The 14,133-nt window shown below is 39.7% G+C and overlaps 1 protein-coding gene across 1 annotated transcript in view; it reads left to right on the forward strand.

The window, feature by feature from the left end:
- Positions 1-14,133, forward strand: part of BUB1 (BUB1 mitotic checkpoint serine/threonine kinase) — a 51,506-nt gene that overhangs the window by 10,690 nt on the left and 26,683 nt on the right. The window contains exons 5-13 of the mRNA XM_075563145.1: positions 2,461-2,504; positions 3,154-3,254; positions 3,534-3,586; positions 3,675-3,853; positions 5,688-5,836; positions 10,689-10,951; positions 12,402-12,484; positions 13,538-13,666; positions 13,764-13,874. Coding sequence (XP_075419260.1) covers positions 2,461-2,504; positions 3,154-3,254; positions 3,534-3,586; positions 3,675-3,853; positions 5,688-5,836; positions 10,689-10,951; positions 12,402-12,484; positions 13,538-13,666; positions 13,764-13,874 — 1,112 coding nt within the window. The remainder of the gene's footprint in view (positions 1-2,460; positions 2,505-3,153; positions 3,255-3,533; positions 3,587-3,674; positions 3,854-5,687; positions 5,837-10,688; positions 10,952-12,401; positions 12,485-13,537; positions 13,667-13,763; positions 13,875-14,133) is intronic.

Genomic DNA, 14,133 nt, shown 5'->3' on the forward strand with positions numbered 1-14,133 from the left:
CAGACTTGAAACTCTTAGGTCAAGGGTGTATGAAGAGTTTTAAGATTTCTGGTCCATGTAGCCAAACTACCAATTCGAAAGGTTATACAGTGTTTTACTTCCCCCTCACTAGCATGATACCCAGTCCATTGCCACTGGGTCAGTTCTGACTCACAGCAGCCCTGTGTAGGGTTTCTGAGGGGTAAATCTCTACAGGAGCGGATACCTTCAACTCTGCCCGGGCTTACAGCTCTTGGTTTCGATCCATCAGCCTTGTAGTTAGTAGCCAACACTTACCCAGGGGATTGCCAGGACTCACTGCACTTGTTACCAGCACATTTAATATCACATTTTTATCTAACTTTGTCACAGTACTCATGCTTTCTAATTGTTTTATGAGAAACTTCAAACATATTAAGAAAGAAAAACTATCATGAACCTCCATTTACCAATCTCCTACTTTTAGTAGGAGATTATTGACATTTTGTTTTCTATGCTGAAGAATTTTTTTTAATCATTTTATTGGGGCTCATACAACTCTTATCACAATCCATACATCCATCCATTGAATCAAGCACATTGGTACATTTGTTGCATCTTCATTCTCAAAGCATATTCTTTTACCTGAGCCCTTGGTATCGGCTCCTCATTTTTTCTCCCTCTCTCCGCTTCCTTCCCTCCCTTACAAACCCTTAACAATTTATAAATTGTTATTATTTTTTGTTATTATTTTGCCATGTCTTAATACAGTTTGATGTCTCTCTTCACCCACTTTTCTGTTGTCCCTCCCCCAAGGAGGGGTTTATATGTAGATCATTGTGATCTGTTCCCCTATTCTCCCCCACCTTACTCTTACACTCTTGGTATGGCTGCTCTCATTACTGATCTTTTTAAATCATTTTATTGGGGGCTCATACAACTCATCACAATCCATACAAACATCAATTGTATAAAACACATTTGTACATTCGTTACCCTCATCGTTCTCAAAACATTTGCTCTACATGTAAGCCCCTGGCATCAGCTCCTCATTTTTCCCTCTCCATCCCCACACCCCTCTTCCTCATGAACCCTTGATAATTTATAAATTATTATTTTGTCATATCTCACTGTCTGACGTCTCCCTTCACCCATTTTCTTTTGTCCATCCCCCAGGGAGGAGGTTATATGTAGATCCTTATAATCGATTCCCCCTCTCTACCCCACCCTCACAGTTTCGCCACTCTCACCACTGGTCCTGAAAGGATCATCCATCCTGGATCCCCTGTGTTTCCAGTTCCCATCTGTACCAGTGTACATCCTCTGGCCTAGCCAGATTTGTAAGGTAGAATTAGGATCATGATAGTCGGGGGGCGGGGGAGTAAGCATTTAGGAACTGGAGGAAAAGTAGTGTGTTTCATCGTTGCTGCACTGCACCCTGACTGGCGTGTCTCCTCCCCGCGACCTTTCCGTAAGGGGATGTCCGGTTCTGCTGAAGAATTTTGAAGCAAATGCAAGACCATAAAATGTTTTACCCTAAACATGTCCACAAACATTTCTAGAGCCTATTTCTTATAGAGCTTTGATGCTGTTATCACATCCAACAAAATAATTTTCAGTCAGTATTGAAATTTCCCCATCCAGTAACCAAAAAACGTTTTTTGAACTGTTGATTTATTGAGAAACAAGGTCCACACATTGCATTTGCTTATACAACTCGTGGTCTTTTTATAATTTGATTCTTAGCACCCAAAAATGTCAGGTTTACAAATTGCACATTACTTACCAGGTATTAAAAAATGCACTGCTATTGAGTCAGGTCCAACTCAAATCAACCCTCTATAGGATTTCTGAGACGAAACCCACAGCTGGTGCATGTGAACCACTGCCCTTGAGGTTAGCAGTCCAACACTTATCCAACAGCACCACCGAGTGCTTGGAAGGCATAGTTGAGGACTTCTCAGAGAACATGACCATCATAAACATGAAACATCAGCCTTTTGAAAGAGGCGGTTTTATATTTTCACTTCTTCCAACTCTTTCCCCATGAGTGAGACATCACACATCCTACTGCTCTTGAGTTGATTCCAACTCACAGCAACCTTACAGGCCAGGGTTTAGCTGTCCCCTAGGGTTTCCAAGGCTCTCATCTTACCGAAGCAGACTGCCACACATTTATTCCTCAGAACCACTAACCTTTCTGTTAGTAACCAGCACTCCTCTGACCCAGGTGTGTAAAATTCCCAAAAGTTAGGACTCATTGTGTGGTGACATTAACAGGCTGGCATTTGTTATATAAGGCCAAGAAATACATAAATTGGACAAGATGAGGAATATTTCTAACATGAGTGCATGGGTGTGACTTTTTTTGTGACATTGGAACAACTGTGTATTTCAACTTTGTGTTCTCGACAGTCTTCACTACTTAAAATAATTTCCTTATAATTTTTAGTTTTCACCTCAATACAGATACATATTAAACTGTACATTTATAATCTATAGGTTGTTTCAGAAACGCCTCAACGAAACTCACTTGCCAGCTGCAGGTAAAGCAATGCTTCCTAAAATGTCTAAGTGGTTTATAATATATTTTCTGACTTGTGCTGCTTTTTAGAATTTCTTAAAACAAACAAAAATCTGTGCATATATATTGAGTTCTCAGTTGTATTCTTTTAGGTAATAAGAAAGGCACTCATAATAATAATCATGAAAAGCTCTGGAGATCAGAGGCTCTCTGTTACTTCAGAAAAGCAAACTCACAAGAAAAGCATGATGCTTGAGTTATATTTTTAAGATTAAAAAAAACTATCAGGTTTAAGGATAGCATTTACTTAGGAATTGTTGTACTCCTATTTTCATTCCATTCTTCCTTGAGCTTTTTGAGGCTTCCTCCATCTGTACAGTAACTTTTTGAAGAAATATACTTCAAGCAATGAACATTGACTAACCTAAGCTGATCGAAATAATTAGATAAGTTTTATATTTCTTTTGAGTACTTGCTTGGGAATTTTGAGTTAATCAGAAAATTGTTTCATATCTTATCTAAAAACGTGTTTTATATTGTCAGTTTGGAGAGGTTGATAAGTTGATTGGGTTTGTATGTTGTTTAGTTGAAAGGCGAAAGCTGTCATGTAATCATGCTATCTAGCATGGCTTTAGGCTTGTCCTTCCGTATTTCCTCGTGTCTCTCCACAGCCAGAGCCCCCGACCCTCTGTGCAGTGCTCAGCTTATAAATCAAGCCATCCGATCGAACTCACACCCGGGGGATCCGCTGGCGTGCCTTGCTAAAGCTCAGGTAATCACCGCATTGGGGAGTCGAGGGGAGACTGCGGATGGAACTGAAATGCTCTCTTGGTTCACTCGTACATCCACTTGCTGTCTCAGTTCTTCAATTTTTTTCAACTATGATTAACCTCCATGTCAACTACAACTGAAGTGACTTTCTGTCACATCTCACGTAAGGGGACTTCAAACATATTGTGCAAAAATTCCACTGGACTTAAAAGTTTTGGGTGGTGATGGTGTCTTTCTTTGCTGCTAACTGAATGCTTATATTTATTTTCTGTCCTTTCAGGGGTCAGAACTTGCTGGAAGTACATCTTCAACATGTGATAAAGAATCGAATATGCAAGTATCATCCGTGCATTCTTGCATTACTTGCTTTAAGAGCTATCCGCGTGCACTGTTGTCAGCAGTATATTTTCTCCCATTATAGGGAACAAAGAGTGGTCATGATTTCTAAATCAGAATATTCTGCATCTTCGACAGCCAAAGCTGATGTTAAGCAAGTTGTTATGTATTGCAAAGAGAAGCTTATTCGTGGAGAATCAGAATTCTCCTTTGAAGAACTGAGAGCCCAGAAATATAATCAGCGGAAAAAGCATGAACAATGGGGTACTTATAACCTTATCATTTGAGGTTTCTAATACTGCTCAGAATAATCCTCCTCTCTGAATAGTACTTTTATATAGTTCTCTATGCTGAAAATGTGTGTGTGTGTGTGTGTGTATGTGTGTGTATATCTCCCCGGGTATTCTATTGCCAGCCTAGAATTCCTTGTTCAATACTAGCCTAGCAGCCATGTTTGTACAAGGACCAAAGTGAAGGCTTGACGGAATGGATTACAGTTGAAACAATTCTGAGGAGGTAACAATCCATATGAGTTTATTGCCTTACCTTTTACTATGATATTTATTTTAATTGGTGTGAACTTTTATAAGCAGTGCTAAGCCTCTAGGTCAGTTATTTGTACTCTGGATGGAGTAGGACAGAAACTTGCGTTCAGTAGAGATTTTTTATGATCTCAAGCACTCCAGATACTTTCAGAAGGGCCCCTGACCAAGTGCCATGCTATCTATGCAAAGAGGGTGGATCAAGGTTTTCCCCTCACATCAAAAGCTTCGTTCTTAAGACCAGTGTCTGCACTGGCTTTGTTTTAACAGCATGGCCCTTAGAGCTAGAACAACTCAGAGGCCTTTCTTTCTGTAAGAAAAGTTAGTCAGTACTTATCACAATACTGGACCCACTTCGTGTGGTGTATAGTGGCGTTTCTCTTTCACATTTAAAATCTTAAACCAGATGATGTGACTCATGGAATACATTAGTATTCACCTAGTTGTTGAAAACAGGGCCAACTAGAGTGTGCCTGAGGCACCTGGCGTCCTTGCGTATCTTACTTTTTATTTTGAGAAAGCACCTGGAGATTTTCATTAAAAAAGACAAAAAAGACAGAACTTCTATTTTCAGATCATTTGAAGTCATGATTATTTCTCGAAAGCTATCTCTTAGTGCTGCTGAAACAGTAGATGCCTTTAACATACAGACGTTTTCCCTCTACCTTCAAGCGCCCCAGGACGCTCGCCAGCTTTAGGGAAAGGCTTTTTCTCTGCTGCTCCGGAGGAAGGTCTTGCCTCGTCTGAGCTGCTGCTCCTGGCGGCAATAGTCATGTAGCTTGGCCTCTCCCTCCTGCACTCTCTCCCTGTTAGCTTGTGCTTAATCTCGTCTAGTTCAATATCGATTGGCTCAGAGCATACTCCACACTAATCCTGCCTCATTAGCATAATAACGACAACCCGTTCCTAAATAGGATTATGACCACAGACAGACATCTTTCAGAGAAGACACAGTTCATCCTTAAGGGTATAATCCTGCTGAGGGCAAATAAAAATTAAGGTTAAAGTACAGATAAACCCCTCAAGTACAGTAATGGGAGTAGCGATACCATGAGGGTAGGGGGAAGGTGAGGGGAGAATGAGGGAATCAGTCGCAATGATTGATGTATAACCCCGCCCCCTGGCCAGGGGGACAAACAACAGAAATGTGGGTGAAGGGAGAAGTGCACAGTATAAGATAGCAAAATAATAATAATTTATAATCTATCAAGGGTTCTTATGGGTGGAAGGGTGAGGAAGGGAGGGAAAAATAGTTGATACCAAGGGCTCAAGTAGAAAGAATGTTTTGAAAATGATGATGGCAACATATGTACAAATGTGCTTGACACAATGGATGTATAGATTGTTCTAAGAGCTGTAAGAGTCCCCAATAAAATGATTTCAATTGAAAAAATTTATACTTAAGCTGAGTGCTTCTAATAACCTAATAAATATAGAAAAGATTTCTAAGCAGCATCCTAAAGTGTATTACCTTTAGTGTATTTTACATGTATGTCTCTAATCACCTGTATTTAAACTTTCACATGTAATCCGTTAATTTTTTATGTATTCTGAAGTTAATGAAGACAGACACTATATGAAAAAGAAAGAAGCAAATGCTTTTGAAGAACAGTTATTAAAACAGAAGATGGATGAGCTTCATAAGAAGTTGCATCAAGTGGTGGAAACATCACAGAACTTGCCAACCGTTCAGGACAAATCCGAGGTATAGATATTCTCTTTGTTGAAATTCCCTGTACGCATTTACTGATTTCAGCTTTTATTGGCTCCATTCTGTACCCTATTTTTAGAGTTTGTTCTGAGATCAGTTTAAAAGTAACTTTTAAACTAATTTGATTTAGAAAGGTGTCCAAAACAAAGCCTGAGTAAAAGATATTACCAACAATTACGTGCTTTGCTGCTAACCGATAGGCTAGTGGTTCAAGTCCACCTCGTGCTGCTGTAGGAGAATGACCTGGCGGTCTGCTTCCATAAAGGCTGCTTTGTGGGGAGTTCTGCTGAAACTGGAGATTGCTGTCAGTCAAAACTTATCCAATGACACCTAACACCAACAACAAAGTGTTGTCATCTGAACAATGTTTATAAGTCTTCCAGTCCTTCACGTGGTGGAATAGGGATGCCTTTTCACTGACTGAGGTCTTCTTTCGTTTCTTACAATGATGTTCATAGTCTTCAGTGAATAAGACTTCATAGTCTTTAATGCTTTTTTCATCCATTTATTTTTAGGTAGAGGGGTTTTATGCTCTCTCTACCACCCCCATTTTATTGGGAGTTCTTGCAGATATTACGACAATCCATAGTTCAATTAGATGAAGCAGGATTGTAGAATCGCTGCCACCATCATTTTCTTGCAGTCTTTCATATGCGCTCCCCTTTGTCCCTGCCCCCCGAGCCCCCAGAAACCCTTGTTATTATATTGAATATTATTATTATAGTTATTTTTTGGCCATATCTTAAACCATCCAATGTCTCTGTTTACCTGCATTCTGCTATTCATTCCCCTCGAGTGGGGCTATATAGTCATCGTTGCTGTCAGTTCTCCCTCTCCCCCTTCTCTTACTGTATCCTCAGGGAACCATTACTCCCATTATTATTTCTGAAGGGTTTATCTATCTTGGATTTCGTGCATCAAATGATCTTAATTTTACAAATGAACATATGCAGGTCTAACAGTATTAATAATAAATAGTAGGAGCAGGAAATATTAAAGAACTAGAGGATTCTTATGTGTTTCAACACTGCTGTACTACACCCTGGATATATCATCCCTTCGTGGGGCCTTAGTGTGAAGGACTGTCCAATTATCTTGCAGGTGGTTTTGGGGTCTCACGTTGCCTGTGCTCCTTCACCTCAATGATTTTATGCTTCTAATGTGGTAAATAAAATTGTGTTCTTAATTTCCTTTTCATATTGTTCGCTGCTTGTACAGCTGATATTTGCATGCTTAATTTTAAATTTTTGGTTCTGTAACATTGCTCTGTTTACTGGCTCTGACAGCTTTTGTGGGGATGCATTATCATTTTCTTTGTATTCTTGTTAGGTCCCATTGAGTCAGCCCTGCCTCGTGGTGTCTTTATGTTTAACAGAACAGAATGTAGCCTAGTTCATCACCATGCTCATAATTGTTGCTATGGTGATGCCCACTTGCTATGTGTTAGTTCCTGTCAAGTCAATTCTGAATCTTCGCAACCCCATTTGTGCACAGTGGCATTGCTCCACAGGGTTTGACCTTCCAGAAGCAAGTTACTAGGCTTGTTCATGATACAGCCGCCAGCCTTTCAGCTAGTAGTCAGTGCTACCCATGGATTCTCCTTTTCTATGTAGATCATGCTATTTGAAAATAGATATAGTTTTATATTTTTCTTTCCAGTTTGTATGTCTTTTTCTTGCCTAATTGCTCTGGCTAGAAGCTTCCATGGTTTGTTAATTTGACGTAGTAAAAGTGGGCATCCTTGTTTTGTTCCTGTTATGAGGCGAACGGCTTTCAGTCTAATGTTAAATATGATGTTAGCTGTTGGCTACATGTAGGACTACTGATCACCAGGCTGGTTGTTCAAACTTACCAAGATGAAGCTCTCTGTTCCTGCAAAGCTTTTTAGCCTTGGAAAACCCTGCATAGACTCGGTCACCGTGGGTTTGGGTTTCTTGTATGGGTTGTTCAGATGTAGCCCTTATCTTGTGGAGGAAATCCCCTTCTACTCTTAAGTTGCTCAGTATTTTATCCTGCAAAGATGTTGGGTTTTGTTTTTTCTGCATCAATTGGGATGATGCTGGGTTTATTTTCCTCCTTTCTAGTAATTTGATATATTAATCGATTTTTGCATGTTGAATCCTACTCTTGTATTCCTGGGATAATCCCCAATGGGTCATTGTATGCTGCTGAAGTTGATTTGCCTAGTATGTATGGGAAATTGGAGGGTGACCACATTAGATCACAAATGGAGAAACGACTACTTTATTACATAACTGGAAAATTACATAATCATGTAGCTGCTGGTTGCATCACTACATAGCTATCAAACCACTGAGAACCAAGGGCCATGACATAGCACTTAACCATAGCAGCAACGTGCTCCTGCCTTGTGCCCTGGATTAGGTAATGTATAATATTGGGTAGTGTGTTAGATGGTTGATATTTTAATATTACTGTAAATATAAAATGTTGGATGAGTAGTTGGTGAGTGAGGATTAGGTGGATTTTGTTTATGATTTACATATAAATTAAGAGATATTGGTCTGTAATTTTTTATCTTTGTCTGGCTTCATTTTAATGTGGACTTCTTAGAATAAGTTTAAAATGGTCCCCTTCTCTCCTGTCTTTTGAAATAGTGTGAAAAGGATTGCTTTTTATTCTTTAAATATTTGTTATACAGGGAGTACCATCCCATTCCCCCCCTCCAAAAAAAAGATGCATATTTGTTTTTTAGATGTGAAGGAGATAGTGCATTTGGAGTTCATTCCAACAGATCAGACTGTTAATCAAGCTTTCTATTTAGAGGTTCTGAAGAGATTATGTAACGGTGTGTGACAAAAAGGGCTGATTTGTGGCAGACAGGGGACTGGTTTTGCCACTACGACAATGCACCTGGTCGTGCAGCCATCTCCGTGCGCCAGTTTGTGGCAAAACAACAGCATTCCTCTCTTACCCCACCACCTTACTCACCTGACTCTCACTTCATGCAACTTCTTTTTGTTTCTTCAAATGAAAAGGGACATGAACGGAGACAGGGATTTGACAATGATATACAAGAGATGAAGCAAAAAAGAAACGAAGGAAGTGCAATCAACCATCCAAACAGATGAGTTTGGAAAATGTTTCCAAGAATGGAATTGCAGATTTGGCATGCATTAAGTGTAGTGGAGGGTACTTTGAAGGTGATAAAGTTGTTTTGTAAAAAAAAATTAAATACATAGCTTTGAAATTTTTTTTCTTTTTGGGGGGGCAGGTACCCCATCATAATTCACAAATAAAGGCATCTTGTTCCTTGAAGGATCAGAATAGGAGTGTGGGAGAAATCAACGAGGATAAATAAAAGAATATGGCTAACTGTGTAGGTGGCTTGTCTGCTAGAATTCTTGATCCTTATGACTATATATCTTATATGCACTACATAAAACCTTTGAAAATAAAGAGAAATATGAGAAGAAAATTAAGATTATACGTTCACCATTTAGAGGTGAGCTTTGATATAGTGTCTTGTGGTTCTTTTGTCTTACACACATGGACACATAGTCATTTTGTCTTTTCTCATATTAAACTTTACCTCTTAACGGTCATTTAGAAGTTAAAAAGAATAGAATTTTTCTTACTTAGAAAAATGCTCACAATTGTTAGTAATTCTATTTTAAATGATTCATAATATGCATGTATAATCTATTACATGAATGTTTCCTAATTTATTTAGTCAATCTTGGTATATTTTTACCTTCATAGATATTTCTAATTTTCTTCAGAATTGAGTATTCTGCTTAATTTTAATACTCATTAATTCAGTAGATGAGAAAAGAGTAAGATATTTTGATGACAAGTGTTTTCATGACCTTTTTTTCTTCTGTCGGTTCTTTGAAATAGCTTCTGTTACCTTGGAGGTCTAGTATTTTCCTTAATAATGTGCAAGAATACTTATGAGGCTATAAACCATTCTGCCTTTTTCCTTTATAGCACTGGAGTATTGAATTGACTAAAAGCATGTAGCAGACAAACCAAATATTTAATACCGAGAGCTAATTATTTTCCTTCCCAAGTGACCTATGCTTTTGTAGTGATTACTCCAAAAAACCAAACAAACAACCAAAAACCCTCCCTGCCATCGAGTCGATGATCTTGTGAGTTTCTGAGAGCATAGCTCTTAAGAAGAGCAGAAAGCTCCATCTTTCTCCCTTGGAGTGACTGGTGTTTTCAAACTGCTGACCTTGCAGACCTTGTGGTTAGCAGCCCAACTCATGACCACTACGACACCAAGGCTCCAATTATTACTACCCAAACCCAAACTCACTCCCATCGAGTCAGTGCTGACTCCAAGTCTGTAACTGCTTACACGAGTAGAAAGCCCCGTGGTGCTGATTGAACTGTCGACCATGAAGACCGCAGTCCCACCTGCGACCGCTGTACCACCTGGGCTCCCTTCCAGCAATTACTCGTGTAGGTTATATTCATGTTGCCTGTTCATTCAAGAGGAAGTAACCACTGTTGAGATTTTAATGGGAGAAAGACCATTGTGATCACTTGATAACATTGCTTTTGTTGATCTTTCCCAAAGTTAAGTAAAGAGAAATAACACAATCCTTAAATATGATAAAAGCATAAAGACTGATTCAGTGGTTAAAAAATGTGACCTGCCAGTGGTCTCTGTCCTTTAGAAGCTACAAAACCAGCTGTCCTTTAGAGAGGTCTTTTTCTCTTGACGGTTCCTTTCAGAGTACTTGTGAGCCTAAGGAATGCTTCCAGCTGAAAGGGATGTGCTGTAACAAATGGAACTCTTTGACAAGCTGCCATACCAGTTAGTAATATTCTGGACTTAATCATTTTGTTTTTGTCTGTTTGCTTAACATGAAAGGTTAATATAATATGCCAGGGGCCAGACATAGGATCCCAGGAGGAACCAAGACAATCACCTCTTCCAGTTATACATCCACAGACCTCAAGTCACACGAAAGAAAAACCCAGCGAACCACCTTCTGCCATACCACCCATGACAAATGCTGCAGTTACTCCTGCTTTCATGTCCCCAGCCATCAGTCAGCTGGTAGCTCATCCTGTGCCTTTGGCAGCCCAGCCAATGACAGACTCTGGATTGGTAGTAACTCAAAAAGATGCTGGGTAAGTTGAAGGTGGTCTTGGTGATGATAGCCATGTGGTTGGCTTCTGCCAGCTTCTCTTCTTGATCTCTCGTATCCAGAGCAGTATGTCAACGAAGAATGAGCCCTGTTTCTTAAAATAACATAGATGAGGATGTTTTTGAAAAAACCTAGTTACCAAAACATTGGCCCCAAATCTTTTAGACTTATATATGCCATATTTTTAAAAATATTTGTTTTACTTCACTCGTGTTTTTCTCTTGAACTTAAAATTTTCAGTACCTAAAAGTCAGATATCTTTGTGTTACTGAAGAATAAATAACTATTTGCCTGAAAATTGCATGTACTTAGTTACTTTGACCAAATAACTTTGAGTGATTGCTGCTGACAATACAGTTCCTTGACCTGTGATCTCATGTGACTCCTTCTGTCTCTCCTGGGGGGATAGTTTGGGATTAACCGCCATGACAACTAGCCGTGGGATTAACAGTCTGCCAAATCTACACCTACACTGCTCAGGAGATTTCCACCAGTTTCAAAGTCTTTTTCTGTACTTTGACAATCAAGTCACATCCCTTTTTCTTTGGTTGTTGCTGTGGAAATTTTTATCTTGTCACTCTGGCTTATTTAACTAATGTTTCTATAGGGTTGTGTAAAATTTGAAGGGGAAAGTACATACCATGTCCTATTTTAACTTTATATCTTAACAAGATTTTTAGAAAATTCTAACAATGTCCAGTAGTAAGACAAAATGCAATGTACTTAAAATAAACTTTGATAAATGTATTGTATATGATGATTTTCTTTTAAAACTATGGTTTTTAAGTCTGGATAAAAATACATTGTGTACTGGCTTATCACTGGACTATCCTGTATTACTAAGCACAACAAGCCTTCCTCATATTATGACCCTGCATTGGATTCCCTGAACCCTGAAGCTTGTGGCTATAAATAGGATAACTGGATTAGGGAAGCCATTCTTCTGCCCTAGTTCATAGTTAGAAATGATTATGATGACATGAGAATGCAGAGTCACTGTGCCATTTAAGTACCGAGCACATGGCTTTTATAAGCATTACGTTTTCTTTAAGAAATTTAAGGTTCTCTGATGGCATACTAGGTTATGCATTGGACTGCTAACTGCAAGGTCAGTTGTTTGAACCCACCAATAGATTGATGGGAAGAAGATGAGGCTTTCTGCTTCCATAAAGATGTGCCATCTTGGAAATTCAGAGGGGCTGTTCTCCATCCTATAGGGTTACTTTAAGTCCAAATCAACTGAATAGAAATGGATTTTGTTTTTTATATAAATCATTTGGGGGGGGGGCTCTTACAGCACTTAAAAGAATCCATGCATCAGTTGTATTAAGCGACTCACATATTTTGATAAATTATATTCATTAGCAATTCCATCGGCTATTTAAGAGTAGATTTGTAATTCAATTCTAATTCCAAGCATTTTTCTTCTGTAGTGTGTCTCAATCTTCTCTTCCAAGATCTGTGAGTAAACGTACTCATGAATTCAAGCCTCAGAGTGGAGCAGAAATGAAAGAAGGTACTACTTCATCCCAATACATTTGTTTCTCACACTTTGCCCGACTTCTCCAGGTTGTTCAGAAGTCAGTCTCATGACTGGTTCTTTGAGGCTTCAGACCTTAATGAACCTAGGTGTTAGCTTTCCCCTACTTGCAGTGTAGGAGAAAAAGGTAGAGATCCACTTATTAGTCACCGTGTATTTGTTTAGAATTATATACTATTTTTGAAACTTCCTATTAAATTTCTAAACAAAACTTCCTTTGGATACTACCCTATTAGAAACATTTGTCTGCAGGTTAAATTATATGACAAACAGAATGGATACTTCTTCCCTGTGTAACTGTACTGTACATTCCATGAACAGTTCATTTAAGACAAACAACTAGAGATCCTGCTAGCCAAGACACTGAGCTGTCACTGGAGTTTGGGGTAGTGTTCTCACTAAGAGGGATGTCGTCGGGAACAAGGGCCATGTGGAAGGGAAGGAAAGTGCTGGGGTGGGGCAAGGGAGGCTTGACATTTTAGAGAAGGTCTTCAGGAAAGGCCTCGCTAATTGGGTAAAGATGCAAATGGAGGAAGCTCCCTTGCAGCTCCCTTGGAAAATGCCTCAAGCAGGGAACCAGCAAGTACAGAAGGCTGAGGTGGGCGGTTGGAGCGAGCCGGGAAGAAGGATGAAGAGGAGGCTGAGGGAACTGGGGCTAGTCTTGTGCCTCATTGCCTAAACTTCTGCTGGGCGGGATGGGAAGCCACGCCTAATATTTGCATTGCGACTAGTAACTTGCATTACTTGAAAAACTGTGCAGATAAATAAGGGTGTTTATGACAAGGCTGCTAATTTTGTTGAACCTTCATTTCCTTTTCTCTAAAAGGATAATTCTGGCCTTACCTGCCTCTTCAGGCTGTTATAAACACAAAGATGAGAGCGATGCAAGTGCAGTAATAATGGAAGGTCCTTCGTGAGCACTATGGACAATAAAATCTTGCACTTGGTGGAATTAGTTACTTACAGTGTGAGACTTCTAAATAATTTTTGTTTCTCTGCTAATATATTTTGTCTCGATTCTTTTCACAGCAGGTGAAGTACCGAAGTTTGGCAGCACAAACTCTTTTCATACAACTCCAAACACACCCTTGGGAATGGTTCAGGCAACACCATCCAAAGTGCAGCCGTCGCCCACTGTTCACACAAAAGAAGCATTAGGTAGAGCGAGCATTGGTTGAGATGTGCGGCATCCTACAGCAAGCGCTGAAAGCCTCTCGTCAACCATGGTCACTCTTATTCTTCCTGTTCTTCTCAGGGTTCATCATGGATATGTTTCAGGCCCCCACGCTTCCTGATATTTCTGACGACAAGGATAATTGGTCAGCTCTAGATCAAAATGAAGATGCATTTGAAGCCCAGTTTCAAAGTAATAAATGCATTTCCATTTCACTAAGTGCATAGCCTTGCGGGGGGGTTGCCACGGGAACTATCAGCGATTACACAAGGTCCAGGAACCCTGGTTGCACAGCTGTTTCATGGGCGACCAGTGATTAGCAGGCCAGAAGTTGGAACCATCATCTGCTCTGGGAGGACAGTATGGCAGTTTGCGTCCATAAACATTGTGAGCAACCTGCTTCTGTACAGATGTACAGCCTCGGGAACCTACGAGGCAGTTCTCCTTGGTC

Source organism: Tenrec ecaudatus, chromosome 11 (genome assembly GCF_050624435.1).
Source record: "Tenrec ecaudatus isolate mTenEca1 chromosome 11, mTenEca1.hap1, whole genome shotgun sequence".
In the NCBI taxonomy this organism is placed as follows: Eukaryota; Metazoa; Chordata; class Mammalia; order Afrosoricida; family Tenrecidae; genus Tenrec; species Tenrec ecaudatus.